Below are 16,057 nucleotides of genomic sequence, written 5' to 3' on the forward strand. Positions count from 1 at the left end.
TCCTCGTCTCGCACGTTTCTTCACAGCAGGCCGGGGACCAGCGAGGCGTCGCTGGCGCCTGCGCAGTCCCGGGCCCGTTCGCCCGCCTGTGTGTGACCCATCTCACGTAGCGCTCCCGCCGCCGCGGCCGCGTTCCGAGGAACGCCCCCGAAGGCTGGTGTGGGCGGGGCCAAGTCGAGAGAAGCATTCCGAAAGGGGCCTGCTTGGGAGCGATCGGCGACAGATCGAGCGGCGGGCTCATCTCCGAGGTAGGTGGCCGCGCTGGCAGGCTCGACTCCGCTTTATTCCCTGCTTGGATGAGCAAGGCTTCCGTTGGCTTCTCCCCCGTAGGGCGAAGGCTCCTCGTCTTTTGTTCCCTGCGGGGAAACCCAAGTTAGATGCGGGACGAGCGCACGTCTGAATGCTCGCCTGGGCGTAAAACTTCCCTTTGGGGATGCTGCATCGCGTGTCAAGCCTTTTTTTTTTCCCCCTCTTGTGCATTAAGCTAAGCGCTTTCCTTTGCTGTGATGCCCTCGAGCTCTTTCGCTTCTTTCTTTTTTTTTTTTGCTGAGCTCCCTAAATGGGAGATCTGGTGCATCCGGAGTTGATCGATCGATGGGACCGATTTGGGGACCATGGTTTCCTCCTGATCCCCCAGATCGATTTTTTTTCTCCCCCTTCGTGAACCCCCTTCGTACAGCCGAGGAGCATGCGAGCCCTCGAGGGGATCGTTTCCTTGGGAATAAACTCCCCGACTTGTCCACTCTTGTCGAGTGCAAGCAAGAGATTTCTTTTCTCCCTTTATGCTCTCCGAAAGGAGCGGAGACATCTGTGGCTGACGTGGACGGGGGATCCTTTATAAATATGTTCCAACTTTGCTCCTCTAAGGCAGCACTTTGAGAAAGTTCTTCGCTGTCCCGGAAAAAAAAGTGCCCCGCGGGAAGAAATCTGATCCTTCCTAGATAGAATCTCCAAATCTCATTTTAAAGATTGACTGGGGGGGGGGGAAAGAGTTGGATTATTTTATTATTGGCATTGCCCTCGTTTCAGGATGGATGCGAGGCTGGGGAGAGGAGAAAAAAAAAACCACGTTGAAAAAAAAAATCCTGTAGTTTAACTAGATCTCAAAGACTTTGCTTTTTGAGGTTATAGCCAAGTCAGTGTAGTGATTTGATTCCTTTAAAAAAATAAATAGATGAAATGCACCTTCTAGAAAAGGCATTGGACTAATATTTGCAGAAGTTCCTATGCTGAAATCTTTTTTCTCTGTGGGGTAGTGAAAATAGATCATCTTGCAAATAAGGAACAAAGGGGGGGGGTATGGGTGGAAGAGGTCATAAAAAAGAATAGTCTTACGTAGTAGGTTAACCTATTCTTGTTGGGTTGTACTTTTTCAGACTTGGCTAAGAAAGAATTTTGAAGCCAAGTGTCCATTGCAGGACGTGACTTGGGGGACGTGGCAGTAGCATTTTTCCATTAACCTTTTGCTCACATTAGAAACTTCTGGCAAGAAAGTTTTTGCCTTCTTACTATTTGCTTACTAAATATGAATAATATGCACTTTCAGGCCAATGAAAAACCTACGCTTTCAAAAACGCGTAATTATGTTGCTTTTTTTTTTTTCTTAGCCCCTTTGGGTAAATTTGGATAGAAAGATGTATAAATCCACATTTTGAAAAAGGGGTAAAATCATTTCTTGATTCTCTAGTATTTGATTTCCCTCCAAATGTTTCACAATACTTTTCTGAGGAAGTTGTATTGCCTAATACTTGAATGATACCAAACTAGGTAACTGAAGTAACATTTTTGAGTAATTGAGTTCTGCATGGTTTGTCAATAGGATAGAAAAACGATAAGAGCTTTTGTCCCATAAAAATTGGTATGGATACATTATCATTGGTTGACTTCACAAATCCCATTAACTGTCGCATTGATTTGAACCTGAAATGGGCACATAACAGATTTATTTTTCTTGCATAAAAGTATCTGAAGATGCTATGTAACTAAGTTGTGCAACACTCAATGTAATATTAGTGTTCTTTATTAACTTGCTGATTATATTATCCGGGATGTCCATAGGATTTGGGCAAAAGATGGCTTTCCCATATGTTGGGACTTTCAGGTCCCCAAATTCCTTGTCATATGAATTGGTCATGTTTGGAATTTTGAGAACTGTAGGCTTAATGCAAGAGAGACAGTTTGGTGTAGTGGTTAAGGCATAAAGCTAGAAACCTGGAGACTGTGAATTTTAATACTGTTTTGGGCACAAAAGCCACTGGGTGATCTTGGGCCAATCTCTTTCTCTCAGACAGGAGACAATAGTAAACCACTTCTGAAAAACCTTGCCAAGGAAACTACAGGGATTTGTCCAGGCAGTGTCCAAGAATTAGACATGATTGAATGGAAAGGAGTGGGGCCTTAACATATCTAAAAGACAACAATTTTGAGAATGCTATCATTTACATTTATTTAGGTACTTCATATAAGCCTGCCTATCTATCTATCTATCTATCTATCTATCTATCTATCTATCTATCCATCCATCCATCCATCCATCCATCCATATCATCTATCCATCCATCCATCCATATCATCTATCCATCCATCCATCCATCCATCCATCCATCCATCCATCCATCTATCTATCTATCTATCTATCTATCTATCTATCTATCTATCTATCTATCTATCTACCTTATCTATCTATCCTGTTTCCCCAAAAATAAGACATCCCCTGATAATAAGCTCAATCGGGCTTTTGAGTGCATGGCAATAAGGCCAAGCGCATATTTCAGGGTTCAAAAAAATATAAGACAGGGTCTTATTTTCAGGAAAACATGGTGTCTGTCTGTCTGTCTATCTCTGTCTGTCTGTCATCTATGTATATGTATTTATCTATCTATCTATATCATATCCATCCATCCATCCATCCAGGATTATATTCTAAACCACTTTGTGTTCTGTGTAAGAAAAACTATAGAAACCATTTTGGACTATCGAAGAAGAACAATAAAGACATTAGAACAGGGGTCTCTAATCCCGGGCTGCAACTCATTACCAGTCCGTGGCCTGCTTGGAACTGGGCCACCCAGGTGGTGGGTGGCAGGCACTCGCACATGCTCACTGCTTACACAGAACCATTCCCTCCGCCACATCTGCTGCTGCCACCAGTCTGCAAAGCCGGACTCTAGTTAGATACTTACTGTCCACTCATACACTGTTCTGTTGGAAGAAATAAGAAAAACAGGCAGGCAGGCGAAGAAGACACCAATGTCTGTTCCAGCTAGACTGCTTCCGAGCCCTTGCAATGTCTTGGAGGCTTTGTTGAAACGTCTTGATGGCCAGCTGACTTTTAATGTGGTTTCATTTTGCTTTCATTACTATTGTCCTTTTTTCATGTTTTCTAATGAATTCAAATCCACACAGATGGTGCAATAAATTATTAGGATCTTTCTTTATAAACTGGTTTTGATTTATTTGGAAGAGGGAGGCAGAAAAAGCGCTAACCCAAATGCCATAATACAAATAGCACTTGCTCCATTTAGAAAGGCTTAAATGCATGATCGCAAAGTTATTTTTAAAAGGTAAAACCTCCTCTGAGCCTAAATGGATTCCTGGCAGTTTCATGGATAATATCCACATTGTTTTGCTGGCAGCAGTCCAGACATCGTTGGCCAATTTTTTCAGGATGTTTTTCAACTTCCCAGACCTGGTCCTCACATCTGAAAGCCACCAAAGTTGAGAAAAATTGGTTTAAGACAGGGGTCAGCAACCTTAAACACTTAAAGAGCCACAAAGGTCCTAACAGGAAGCCCCTGTTCAATTCTGGAGCCGACCGGAAGTCCAGTTCCCCCATCATAGTCTCCTCCTAGCGCAGCATCCTTTTTCCTCTGCTGACTAAAAGTCCGGTTCCCCTACCATAGAGTCTCCTCCTAGCGCAGCATCCTTTTTCCTCTACCTGTCCTAACCGAAAGCCCTATCAATTGTGGAGCTGACCAGCAACAGGGAGTCGCAGCAGAGGGATGAAAGAGCCACATGTGGCTCCAGAGCCACGGGTTGCTGACCCCTGGTTTAAGACATAAAACTAAAATAAATAAGTAGTCCTACAGGTAGCCCTCAACTTACAACAGTTCGCTTAGTGACCATAATTAAGTTATGACAGCACTGAAAAAAGTGACTTATGACTGTTTTTCACCCGGCTGTTGCAATGCCCCATAGTTATGTGATCAAAATTCAGACACTTGGCAACTGGCATGTATTTATGACAATTGCAGAATCCCAGGGTGATGTGACCACGTTTTGCGACCTTAATTAGTTTATTTTATTGTCATTGCACCTTTTGATAAGTAACGTCAGTGGGGAAGCCAGATTCACTTAACAACTGCAGTGATTCAATTAACAACCGTGGCAAGAAAGGGGGCAAAACTCACTTATCAACTTCCTTGCTTAGCAACAGAAATTTTGGGCTCAATTGTGAACGTAAGTCGAGGACTACCTATATTGCAAATACATACTTTCTTTGAATATATATGATATGCACAGATGGCTTCTATTTAAGATTGAAAGTTAAGATAGAACAAAGTTTGAGGTGATGGGCTGGAACCATAGATAAGTGAATGAGCATTTTCTATTCCATTAAAGGAAGTATTCTGCTCCTTTAATTACCCCTTGAAAGTATGTACTGTATCCTTGAGAATGGTTTGTTAAATCACCAACCTCCGCATGATTTAGGGTTTTCTTCAACATAGAAAATACTATTAACAAGTATATTTAAGACTGTGGTAAAAATTGTACTGATCTCTTAATTAGAAACTAAAATATAGTTTCCAGTTTGTTGGCATGATAATTACATTAGAATAGAGATTGTACTGTGATCTGCCTAATTAATGAAGAAACTTGCCAAAACAAGTAAAAGATACAGTTGGTACCTCAGTACACAGTACTCATCATTAATTGATTCTGGGAGGCACGATGAGTACCAAAAAGATGAGTACCAAACAATTTCCTCCCATAAGGAATGATGTAGTGAGTCACAAGAACTGAACAATTCTAGCTTGTGTGTTGAGTACCAAACAAACAATGAGTACCAGGACATTTTCACAAATTCAATGAGTTGAATACCAAGGAATCACTGTATTAATTTATTTACTCCACAGGAGTTTTGAGTTTTGCCATTTTCAACTCATGTTTTAGTGGTCTCTGCAAAATAGGGGCAGAGTGTGTATGGAATGGAGTAATAAGAGTTTCTCAAAGTAACTTCACAACCGTGGTGCCCTCAAAATGCATGAAGCCAAATTTTGAGAATACTTAGGCAATGTGATCTCCGCTGATCAGGAATTCTGAGAGTTATGATAGAGGGGTAGTAAACCTTTCTGATGTCCACAAACTAGACATAATATTTTCTGGGTTTCCAAGATGTAGCGGGCTGAATGACAAAAGTGGGCAAATTTAGGAGTTTCTTGAATTTGATATCCACGGTGGCAGTACTGCAGGCTACTTCTGCTGATCACCGGTTGCGAGCAGTTTGGCAAATCGAATCTCACCAGGCTCAAGGTTGACTCAGCCTTCCATCCTTTCGAGGTGGGTAAAATGAGGACCCAGATTGTTGGGGGCGATATGCTGACTCTTTAAACTGCTTAGAGAGGGCTATAAAGTACTGTAAAGCAGTATATAAGTCAAAGTGTTATTGCTATGTACTGTATGTTCTAATTAAAAGTCATTCTGATAGTGTTTTTTAAAATTGCTTGAAAGAGCTGTTTTTCCCCCAACAATAATCTTTTGTATACTGTGGAATATTTTAAGCATATGCCTGGAAAAAGTACTTGGAAAACTTGGAACAGAAGGAAAAGAAAGGCAGGATTGATCTCATTATCAGTAGCTAGTTCATTCATCAGTAGCTAATTCTATTAGTAACTCCCATTGATCTTAAACTCATTTTAAGACTGGGATTGATGACTACTTAAATTTAAGTATTCAACTGTGGTCTCAAAATCTTTGAGAATTGCAGAGGTGAAGACATTAGGTGGTCATCAGTCATTACCTTACAGGTAGTCCTCAACTTGCAACAGTTCATTTAGTGACCATTCAAAGTTACAACAGCACTGAAGAAAGTGACTTATGACCATTTTTCACACTTACGACCGTTGCAGCATCCCCATGATCATGCAATCAAAATTCAGGTGCTTGGTAACTGGTTCATAGTCATATTGCAATGTCCCAGGGTCATGTGATTAATTTTTGCGACATTCTGACAAGCAGAGTCAATTGGGAAACCAGATTCACTTAACAACCGGGTTACTAACTTAACAACTGCAATGACTCACTTAACAACTGTGGCAAGAAAAGTCATAAAGTAGGGCATTTTAAAAATGTCTCATTTAGCAACATACATTTTGGACTCAATTGTGGTTGTACATCAAGGACTACTTATTGTATAGAGCTGTCCCAATGTTGCAGAACATGCTCCAAATTACTTGCGGTCCTGGTTGAAAACACATTGTTATGCCTAGAAGAAAGCAAGATTGCAGTGCAGAATTCTATAGTATCTTTCTGGAGGGAAAAAGTGTAATATGGTATGAAATTTCAAGTGGTGTTGCTGTCTGAGAATAGGTAGTTTCTAGTGGAGATTCGGTATGATTGCATTGTACAGTACAGTGGCAGTTTCAATCAGGGATCATAAAATCCCTAAAGCATAATGAAAACTTGATTTGGATAAAGTTAATACTGGAAAGTTTTGCTTTGTTTTGTTAAAGTCATCCTATCTATTCTAACAAAAGAACATTCTTACTGAGTTTAAAACGGGGGGGTGGGTGGATCGATGGATGGATGGAATGAAAGAAGAAAGAGAAAGGGAGAGAAAAAACTAAAAATGCTGAAAGTAAAAAGTACAAGAAAAATAGAATAAAAAAGATATAAAGAAAGATAAAGAAGTGGCTTCCAATCTTCTTCTGTTCTTCTTCAGAACAGTTATAAGTACAATTGTATTTTAGTTACCCTCTCTCTCAAGTTATATTCTATTTTTTTCCAAAAATGTATCCTGCCTAATCATCAAGACCACAAGTCATAAGTTCATTGTTCTTGTTTTTACACAAAGATTCTATAAGGGGTTTCCAGTCACCTATAAATGTAGATAGTGTCTTTTCTCTAATCAAACAAGTCAATTTAGCCATTTCAGCAAGTTCAGTTGTCTTCATCAACCATTTCTCCATTGTAGGTATTGCCAGATCTTTCTGCCTTTGTACATACAATAATTTTGCTGTAGTTATCATATATAAAAACAGCATTTCATGGCTTTTTTCTAACTGTTTATCCACCGTTTCCTGGAGTAAAAGTTTTGCTTTCAATTGAATGTTAATCTTTAAAATCCTCTGTATCAATGTACGCATTAGAACCAGATATTTTCTAGCTTTTTTATGTCTGGTAAGCATGATCAAATTACCTTGTTCTTGATGCTCACATTTCCAACATAAATTTGAAGTACTTGTATGCATTCTGGATATATTTTTTCCATTTATATACCATTTATTTTTATAAAAGGTAACGTCCTTTTATAAAAATTCCCTTAAGAAAATTTTCAATGATTTCACATATTTGCCCACTGTTCCATTTGTATATTATAACCAAAGTTTTAATCTACTTTATTATGCATTCTTTGATGTCTTCTTCTGTTTCAAATTTCAGTAAAATTTATATATTTTAGCAATTATTTCCTTTGCATCTTGCACCCTGATTGTTGGGTGATATTATAAATCACCCAGAGATTGCTGTAAAGCACTCATGGGGAGGTATAAAAGTCTTAATTGCTATTGCTATTGCTAAATAAAATGAAATCAGGTATAGTTCTTGTCCATGGCATAAAGGTAAAGGTTCCCCTCGCACATATGTGCTAGTCATTTCCGACTCTCAGGGGCAGTGCTCATCTCCGTTTCAAAGCCGAAGAGCCAGCGCTGTCCAAAGACGTCTCCATGGTCATGTGGCCGGCATGACTAAATGCCAAAGGCGCCTGGAATGCTGTTACCTTCCCACCAGAGGTGGTCCCTATTTTTCTACTTGCATTTTTTACATGCTTTCGAACTGCTAGGTTGCCAGAAGTTGGCTGGGAACAATTTTGCTTTTGATTTGCACTGTTTTCAGCACCCTATTCTTTCCTGATATATTAAAATTCATTCTTAATTTTCTTTTTTCTTTTCAAATGTCAGCATTCAGTTAATGCAAAAAGTTATGAATTATATGTTTAAAGGGCTGTATATTGTTTTCTTGATTGATCCCTGATGCTTTCACACCTAAAACTCAGTAAATGGAATCTTGGATATTATATTTTCTATTTCAAACTGTTTAGGTGTTCATGGATATGGATATGGGTATTCCAGGATGAGAACCTTTTTTTTTTTAACAAGACAACTTTCCCAGACTTTGCACGGTTAATAGCTGCATCATTTCTAAATGCCAGCATAGATGGGGCGAAATTCAGCAATGCTTTTGCAAGAGCTTTGTTGAAAGAATGAAGAATGTCTGAAATAATGGGCTTATGAGAGAGGCAGCTAGAGAGAGAGAAAGAGGGAGGGAGGGAGCAATATATATTAAATGAGCCTTAAATGACTCTGGAGATAAAACATTACTCATGTGTAATGACCATAGTATGATTTGATAGGACTGCAGCTGGAATAACCATTAATAGAAAAATGGCTGTTGTAGAAAGTATACAATGAGAGAAAATAAGCAAATCCTTACACTGACTTCTCCTAAACCAAGTCTACAGTATTTAATAAGAGAGCGGATTACAAGGTTGATTAAATTTTACCACAACAGCATTATATCATCAGTTCTATTACAGAGGAATAACGAAATACATTGAGTTGCTAAGTTGTATCTCCAGAAATGTTTGGTTGTAGCGTTCATAGATTCATCTGGCAGCTTGTTTACTGCATTATTCTGGATCAGATACCGTATTTTTCGGAGTATAAGACACACCTTTTTCCCTCCTAAAAGGGGGTGAAAATTTAGGTGCGTCTTACATACCGAATATAGCTCCGCCCACCCACTGGCCCCCACCCTTTGGCCTGTGCCTCGCAGCAGTTACCTCCTTGCAAGCAAACAGCAAGAAAAAACAGTTTTCAGCTTCAGCACATCCTAATTAGCAAAAGTTAATTGGATCGGTCTCCCGACTCTCAGCTGATTTGCTCTCAGCTGTTTTGCGCAGGGCTCTGCTGCTTGCTGCAAAGAGGTAAATTGCTGGAGCAGATTTTTTTTTTCCTTGTGCTAATCAAGCTATGCTGAAAACGAAAATGAAAGTAAAGCAGGCTGTTTGCTGCAAAGAGGCAAAATTGCTCAGAGGCAGATTTCTTTTTCTTCTTTTCCTCACCAAAAAAGGTAGGTGCATCTTATACTCTGGTGTGTCTTATACTCTGAAAAATACGGTAATTTATTATGTTAAGGGCAGATGCCGTGTTACACACAGGTAATAGAATGGCATATCTAGGAACTGATTGTTATCTTTGAATGGATTATAGAAATACAGCTTGAATTTAGATTTCAAAATGTTGATTTTAATGTAAACCATTTAGTTTACAGATAGTGCTTGACTAACAATCATTTGTTTAGTGACTGAAGTTAAACAAGCGTTGAAAAAAGTGACTTATAACCATTTTTCACACTTAGGATCATTGTAGCATCTCCATGGTCACATGATCAAAATTCAGATGCTTGGCAACTGGCATATATTTTCAATGGTTTCGGTGTCCCGAGGTCATGTGATCACCTTTTGGGACCTTCTGACAAACAGAGTCAATGGGGATTCATCTAACAACCATGTTTGCTAACAGTTGCTAAAGCCAGATAGACTTAGCAAACAACTCAGGGATGGAAATCAGCCGGTTTGCGCGAACCGGTAGTTGTGACCAGCATGTGGGCCCGCCCCCAGCCCTGGCGCTATGCTGTCCTATTTAGTTGCATTTTTAAAGCCGCGTGCAAGCTGCGCTCACATTTTCGGTGCTGGGGTAAACCGGTTGTTAATTCATGTGCTGCCCACCTCTGAACCAACTTAACTGCAGTGATTCTCTTAACGTTGGCAAGAAAGGTTGTAAAATGGGGCAAAAATTACTTAACTCTCTTGCTGAGCAATAAAAATGTGGATTCATTGGTGGTCGTAAGGTGAGGATTATCTGTGCTAATCTTCAACACCAAAGTTTTCTGAAAAGGGCCTTTATATTTTCCACTTTAATTATTGAAGGAGGAGGTAGAAGTCGTGCCAGGACAAATATTGAAATATTGCTCAGGGCAAAATTGTGATGTATGTATTTTGCAGAATGAAAATCTACGGGGAAAATAGTTTGGATAATTGAGAAATGAACCTTTCTTCGTAATTGTATTAAAATTATATTTGTAGGTGTGTTAAGGCAAATCAATAGTGAAACTATGGTGGTCTCAAGGGAATGGTATCTTCTGGTCCTTTGGATTCTACTACCTTCTTCTCATGCTCATACAGATTTCTTCACTTCAATTGGTAAGTGATGTTTTTAAGCATTTCTAACTGATTAAGCAATAACCGCACCAAAAGTGTAGTAAATTAATTGCTTGGATTATTAGTTATCCATCTGCTGAAGGCTGGAACATGATCAGTCACAAAATTTAAGTGTTATATAAAAATACCAGCAAATAATAACATGAGGTAGGTTTAAGCTCTCAAGAAGTAGTAAAAATATATTGGAAACACTATTACCAGTTTACATGAATTATGTTGCTTATATTTTAGAACTGCTTCTTATTGGTAAAGGAAGAACTACCTAAGAATATGTGTGGATTGGTTGAATATATGGTGGTGAATATCTTTGCAGTGTCCAGCAAAATGGCTGGGCATATAATCTGATTGTTGTAAATATATGCAGGAAGCATTTTGTCTATAAATAATTTTATTTCAATCCACGATCAGTAAATTACAAAAATAATCTTAATTTTTTTTTCTTCCTGTTTGTACATGTGACAGTTCTGCTTCATGGCATTTCTGGCATCCACTCTGCTTATGGGAAAAAAAAAAGAATATTATGTCAACATTTACTTTAGATATATTATTTACATTAGAATGATTGATGTGACTATACTTTATCGCAGTTCAATAAATATACATGTCAGTTGCCTTGTCATTTAAACTTATAAAAACAATCAACATAATTCATCTGTCTTCAATTCTGATAGCAAATATTAAATTAATTAATTTAATTAAATATTAAATAAATTTTATTAAATATTAAATAAAGCTGGTGGCTTTATTTAAAGTATTTGTGCTTTCTTGGTATACCTGCGTGCGTTGCAGTCTTAATATCTAGAATTAACTTGAATGAGGGCAAGGCTGGAAAGAGTAAAAAGTAAGGTTTTAGCTATGTGCTTACTAATCTGTATGAAATTCTAAATCTCATGTTTCATTGACTTGCCCATGAAATGACAATTTGAACTACAAAAAGCAAACAGATAATAACAGCTGCAAAACTATGAGTGAAGGTTAATCTGCTATAAAACTGCCACCGAGAAAGTGGTTTGTGCATTCAAAATCTGGGACAGTATACCGGGGTAATTTAATCTCAGCAGGCCGGTATGAAATTATTTTTGCTGTATTTGCCAGACATGAGTGGCAAAATAGATCACTGCCTTGCAGCTTGCATTCAGCTGTAATTTATTCTGGTAATAGTCTTCTTACCTAACAAAATAGGAAAGATTAATTTAATGCTTCTATAGCGAAAAGAAAAATGCTCACAATATATTTTTTTCCCAAAAAACTGCAAGAAAGTAACTGCAAATTTACTTATTTGGACTTGTTGGCTTTTAAAACTATTAAAAATTTTGTAATTTCTGTTCTAAAACTGTTAGAATTTCATCGCAATGTTCATGAACATACTGATTGTATTGATCTGTCTTTTAGGTCATATGACAGACTTGATTCATACAGAAAAGGACCTGGTGATATCACTGAAAGACTATATCAAGGCAGAAGAAAGCAAGTTGGAACAATTAAGGCAGTATGTAATTCTTTGAATGCTAATATTTAGCAGTGTTCTATCAGCCAAAATGAAAAAAACACCTTATCCTAATTAATTCATGGTTCTTTTGTGAGTAAAATTATATCTACCATTTTTTAAGGCTAAGATTCTCTCTACAATTTTTGTAAAAGCTTATTGAAAATTTTCAGAGATAAATATCTATAGTAAGTTAATGGCATTTCAGTAAGTGCTCCTGAGGTTCATTCCAGTGGTGGGTTGCTACTGGTTCTCTCCGGTTCGGGCGAATGGGTAGTAGTGTTGGCGGGAGGCTCTGCTCAGCCACCCGGACATCATCAAATACTCTGCACATGCGCAGAAGTGGCATGTGCATGAGTGAAGCAAGCACGCACGAGCGAACCGGTAGCAAAGGTAAGTGAAACCCACCACTGGTTCATTTCCTTATTTGTTTCATATTTTTTTTAAAAAAACAGACTATTGTTAAAATCAGTTGGGTAAATTCAGACTCACTCAGCTCAAACTACCTCACAGTGTCCCAGTGCGGCTTTTTCCAAAAGGCACCTGAATTTTCTTCGTTTTCTCTTTAAAAATGTTTCGCTTCTCATCCAATAAACTTCTTCAGTTTATGGGTTCGGTTCAGTTCTTGGTTGAGAAGTGAAACATTTTCAGAGAAAAAACTAAGAAAGTTCACTTGCCTTCTGGAAAAAGCACCTTTGGGACAATCATGACATGGATGATTGAGAATCTCCATAAACATCTACCTCACAGTGTGTAAAATAGAGATGTTCATGTAAGCCACCTTGAACTCCTGGAGAGTTATATTATACAGTATATATAATATATTATACAGTATAATATAGTATAAGTATACTGTATAGTATAATATACAGTATAATATAATATATTATACAGTATAATATAGTATAAGATGTGATATGTATCAGAGCCAGTTTGGTCTGATAGTTAAGACTTCAGGCTAGAAAGTGGAAGACTGTGAGTTCAAGTCCCCCCTTAGCTATGAAAACCAACTAAATCAGGCGTCCCCAACCCTTGGGCCACAGATCAGTACTGGTCTGCAGCCTGTTGGGAACCAGGCCGCACAAGTGGCAGGTGAGTGAGTGAAGCTTCATCTGTGCGTGCACATGATCTAGGTTGCACGTGTGAAACTATTCCGCCACTGCCGGTCCATGGAAGAACAATTTAGCTCTGAAGCTGGTCCCTGAAACCAGGAAGGTTGGGGAACTGCTGGGCTAAATAACCTCCAGCCAATCACACACTCTCAGCTCAATTCACCTCACAGGGTGTTATTATAGGAAAAATAGGAGGAGGAAACTGTATTGCATACGTTCGCTGTCTTGAATTATTTGTATACATTTTAAAGGTTGGATTATATATGTATGTATGTATGTATGTATGTATGTATGTATGTCTTTGGTTATTTGGGTTTTCTCCCGCGTAAAATTGGAAGTGTCTTGGCGACATTTCGACGAAGTCTCATTCGTCATCTTCAGGCTGGTGTTTTCGGCTTCGTGCTTCTAGGAGCAATGTGTGATCGCAGCTGTTTCTTCCTTTTAACTACCAGTGGGGGTGTGAACTGATTGGGTGGGAGCTTGACTATGTTCTGATTGGGTGGAGGTGTGTTCTGATTGGTTGGGGGTTTGGCTGTGCTCTGATTGGATGGGGGGGTGTTCTGTTTAGGTGGGGGCTTGGTTGTGCTCGGGTTAGTTTGAGTTGCAGACTAACCCGAGTTGCAGAGTTAATCCGAGTTAGTCTGAGTTGCAGACTAACACCCCCACTGGTAGTTAAAAGGAAGAAACAGCTGCGATCACACACTACTCCTAGAAGCACGAAGCCGAAAACACCAGCCTGAAGATGACGAATGAGACTTCGTCGAAACGTTGCCAAGACACTTCCAATTTTACATGGGAGATAACCCAAATAACCAAAGACCTACATACAAACACCCGCGAAAACCTCCGAAAACATACATACATACATACATACATACATACATACATACATACATACACATATATAAATGGCTGTGTGTGTGTATGTTCCAGCATAACTCTGGAACGCCTCAAGCAATTTCAACCATGACTTACTCTCTGGAAACAAATACTGTGGGGGTAAGACACCCCTAACACCCCTCTGGGTGTGGGTGTATCTGTATGTCTGTGTGTGTATGTTCCAGCATAACTCTGGAATGCCTGGGCCGCTGAAATGAAAAGGAATGAATTATATCTATAGTGTCAAATCACAATACTTTTGACAGTGATACTGTGCATTTTGGATTCAAGTTCTGTTAAGATACAGCCTGTTGTGCCTTAAAATGGCTTCTACTGTACAGCACAGTGGAGTTGCCATGGTAACGGCATCACAGTACTCCACAAGGGGGCTCCCTCCCTAGGCCCTCAGCTTCAAGCAAAGAGGGCAAGTTGTCAGAGGAGGTGCCTGCTAATGCAGATAATCACCTCAAAGGCTGTTCCCTATAGAATTTTTCCCAGGCTGTTGTTCAGGGCAATTAAGTCTCTAATTTTCACCACAGTGGTTGAGCCAGTCCTTTTCCTGTCTAATACAGGATTGGGATAAATAAATACCCGGGCAACGCCGAGTTATCAGCTAGTACAAAATAAATATAAACAAGATTAATTTTATTAAGAGCAAACTCAAAAATATATACCTCATGATAATGTACGTGCATGCGTGCATGTTTGAGTGCAAGTGTTCATTTATTCGTAGCATTGGCTTAGCAATTTTACTAAGCTTTTATTTCCTATGCTTAGGTGGGCTGAGAGATTGGATAAGTTGACAGATACTGCAACCAAGGACCCAGAGGGATTTTTGGGACATCCAGTAAATGCATTCAAGTTGATGAAACGACTGAACACCGAGTGGAATGAGCTTGAGAATTTGGTCTTGAAGGACATGTCTGCTGGTAGGGCTTTTGAAATCCTTTGAAGCAATCGATCATTAAATACACTGAGTAGCCAAGGAAGTCCGGATTTCAATTCACGCCTTGGGGTGAATTCACTGGGAAGAGTCTCAAGTATGCTTAACTATGAAAACTAATTTGGTATTACATCCTCCAGTCTAAGCAGCGCAACTATTTGTATATTGCCCAAATGCCAGAGTAATGGATACTTCTGGCTAGAAGTGACCAGAGGATGTAACTATAAATAAATTTAGAACACACCAAGGCAGTGTTTACTAATTAGATTTGAATGGAAGCCTCTCTCTTCTTGAGTTCAGTTGTTATTCTTCATAATAACAAAAAATACGAACAATGCCTGGTTTCCTTAGTGATGTGATTGGAGTTACATCAAGAATAATACTGCAAATTACTGACAAATGTCATCGTCAATAATCTATTCCTTTGCAATTAATAGCATTGGCTTCTTAGCATTCACATATTCAAAAGAAAAAGAATGGTTAGGTTCAGATAGTCCTCAACTTACAACCCAATTAGGGCCAGAATTTCCATGCTAAGCAAGCAAGTTATTACATGAGTTGCGTCTTTTTGCCACAGTTGTTAAGTGAATTACACCAGTCGCCAAGTGCTTGAATGTTTATTACTTGGCCGTTGGGGATGCTACAAGTGTGGCAACCAGTTGTAAATCACTTTTTTCAGTGCCATTGTAACTTTAAATGGTCACTAAACAAACAGTTGTATGTTGAAGACTACCTGTGCTTTCTTTGCTTTTGAGCTCGTCAACAAATCTAAGCTTTCTTTTAGTTGGAATGACTACTTCCATCCCTCTGAACCTGCCTTTCTGGCCAGGACAGAACAAATGCCTCTTTATTGACAAAAAAGTGTCCTGCATTAAATGCGTTGAATTTAATTTCAGTATTGAATTATGCTTTTATAAGTAATTAAATTCTAATAAACAAAGTGTAAAACTGATGGAAGAGAATATTTGTAGCTCAGGGTTGAACTGTAGGGTTTTTTATGCTCTCCAAGTTTGGTTGTTTCCTTGCAGACATTTCTTTACCAAACTAGATAATATCATCAGTGCTAGAAGGGAATGGGGTTTGCTCTCATTTTATATACTAGTGGCTTGCTCGGTTAGTGCTGGTGGGAAAAGTATAAA

General features: G+C 39.0%; 1 protein-coding gene across 4 annotated transcripts in view; it reads left to right on the plus strand.

The window, feature by feature from the left end:
• P4HA1 (prolyl 4-hydroxylase subunit alpha 1) overlaps positions 1-16,057 on the plus strand; it is a 46,326-nt gene continuing 30,269 nt past the window's right edge. For all 4 annotated transcript variants that reach the window (XM_034425979.3, XM_034425980.3, XM_087871777.1 and 1 more), the window contains exons 1-4: positions 1-248; positions 10,364-10,480; positions 11,891-11,987; positions 14,753-14,904. In XM_034425979.3, coding sequence (XP_034281870.2) covers positions 10,393-10,480; positions 11,891-11,987; positions 14,753-14,904 — 337 coding nt within the window. In that variant the 5' untranslated portion in view covers positions 1-248; positions 10,364-10,392. The remainder of the gene's footprint in view (positions 249-10,363; positions 10,481-11,890; positions 11,988-14,752; positions 14,905-16,057) is intronic.

Source organism: Pantherophis guttatus, chromosome 6, assembly GCF_059756535.1.
Source record: "Pantherophis guttatus breed Tessera chromosome 6, ASM5975653v1, whole genome shotgun sequence".
NCBI lineage: Eukaryota > Metazoa > Chordata > Lepidosauria > Squamata > Colubridae > Pantherophis > Pantherophis guttatus.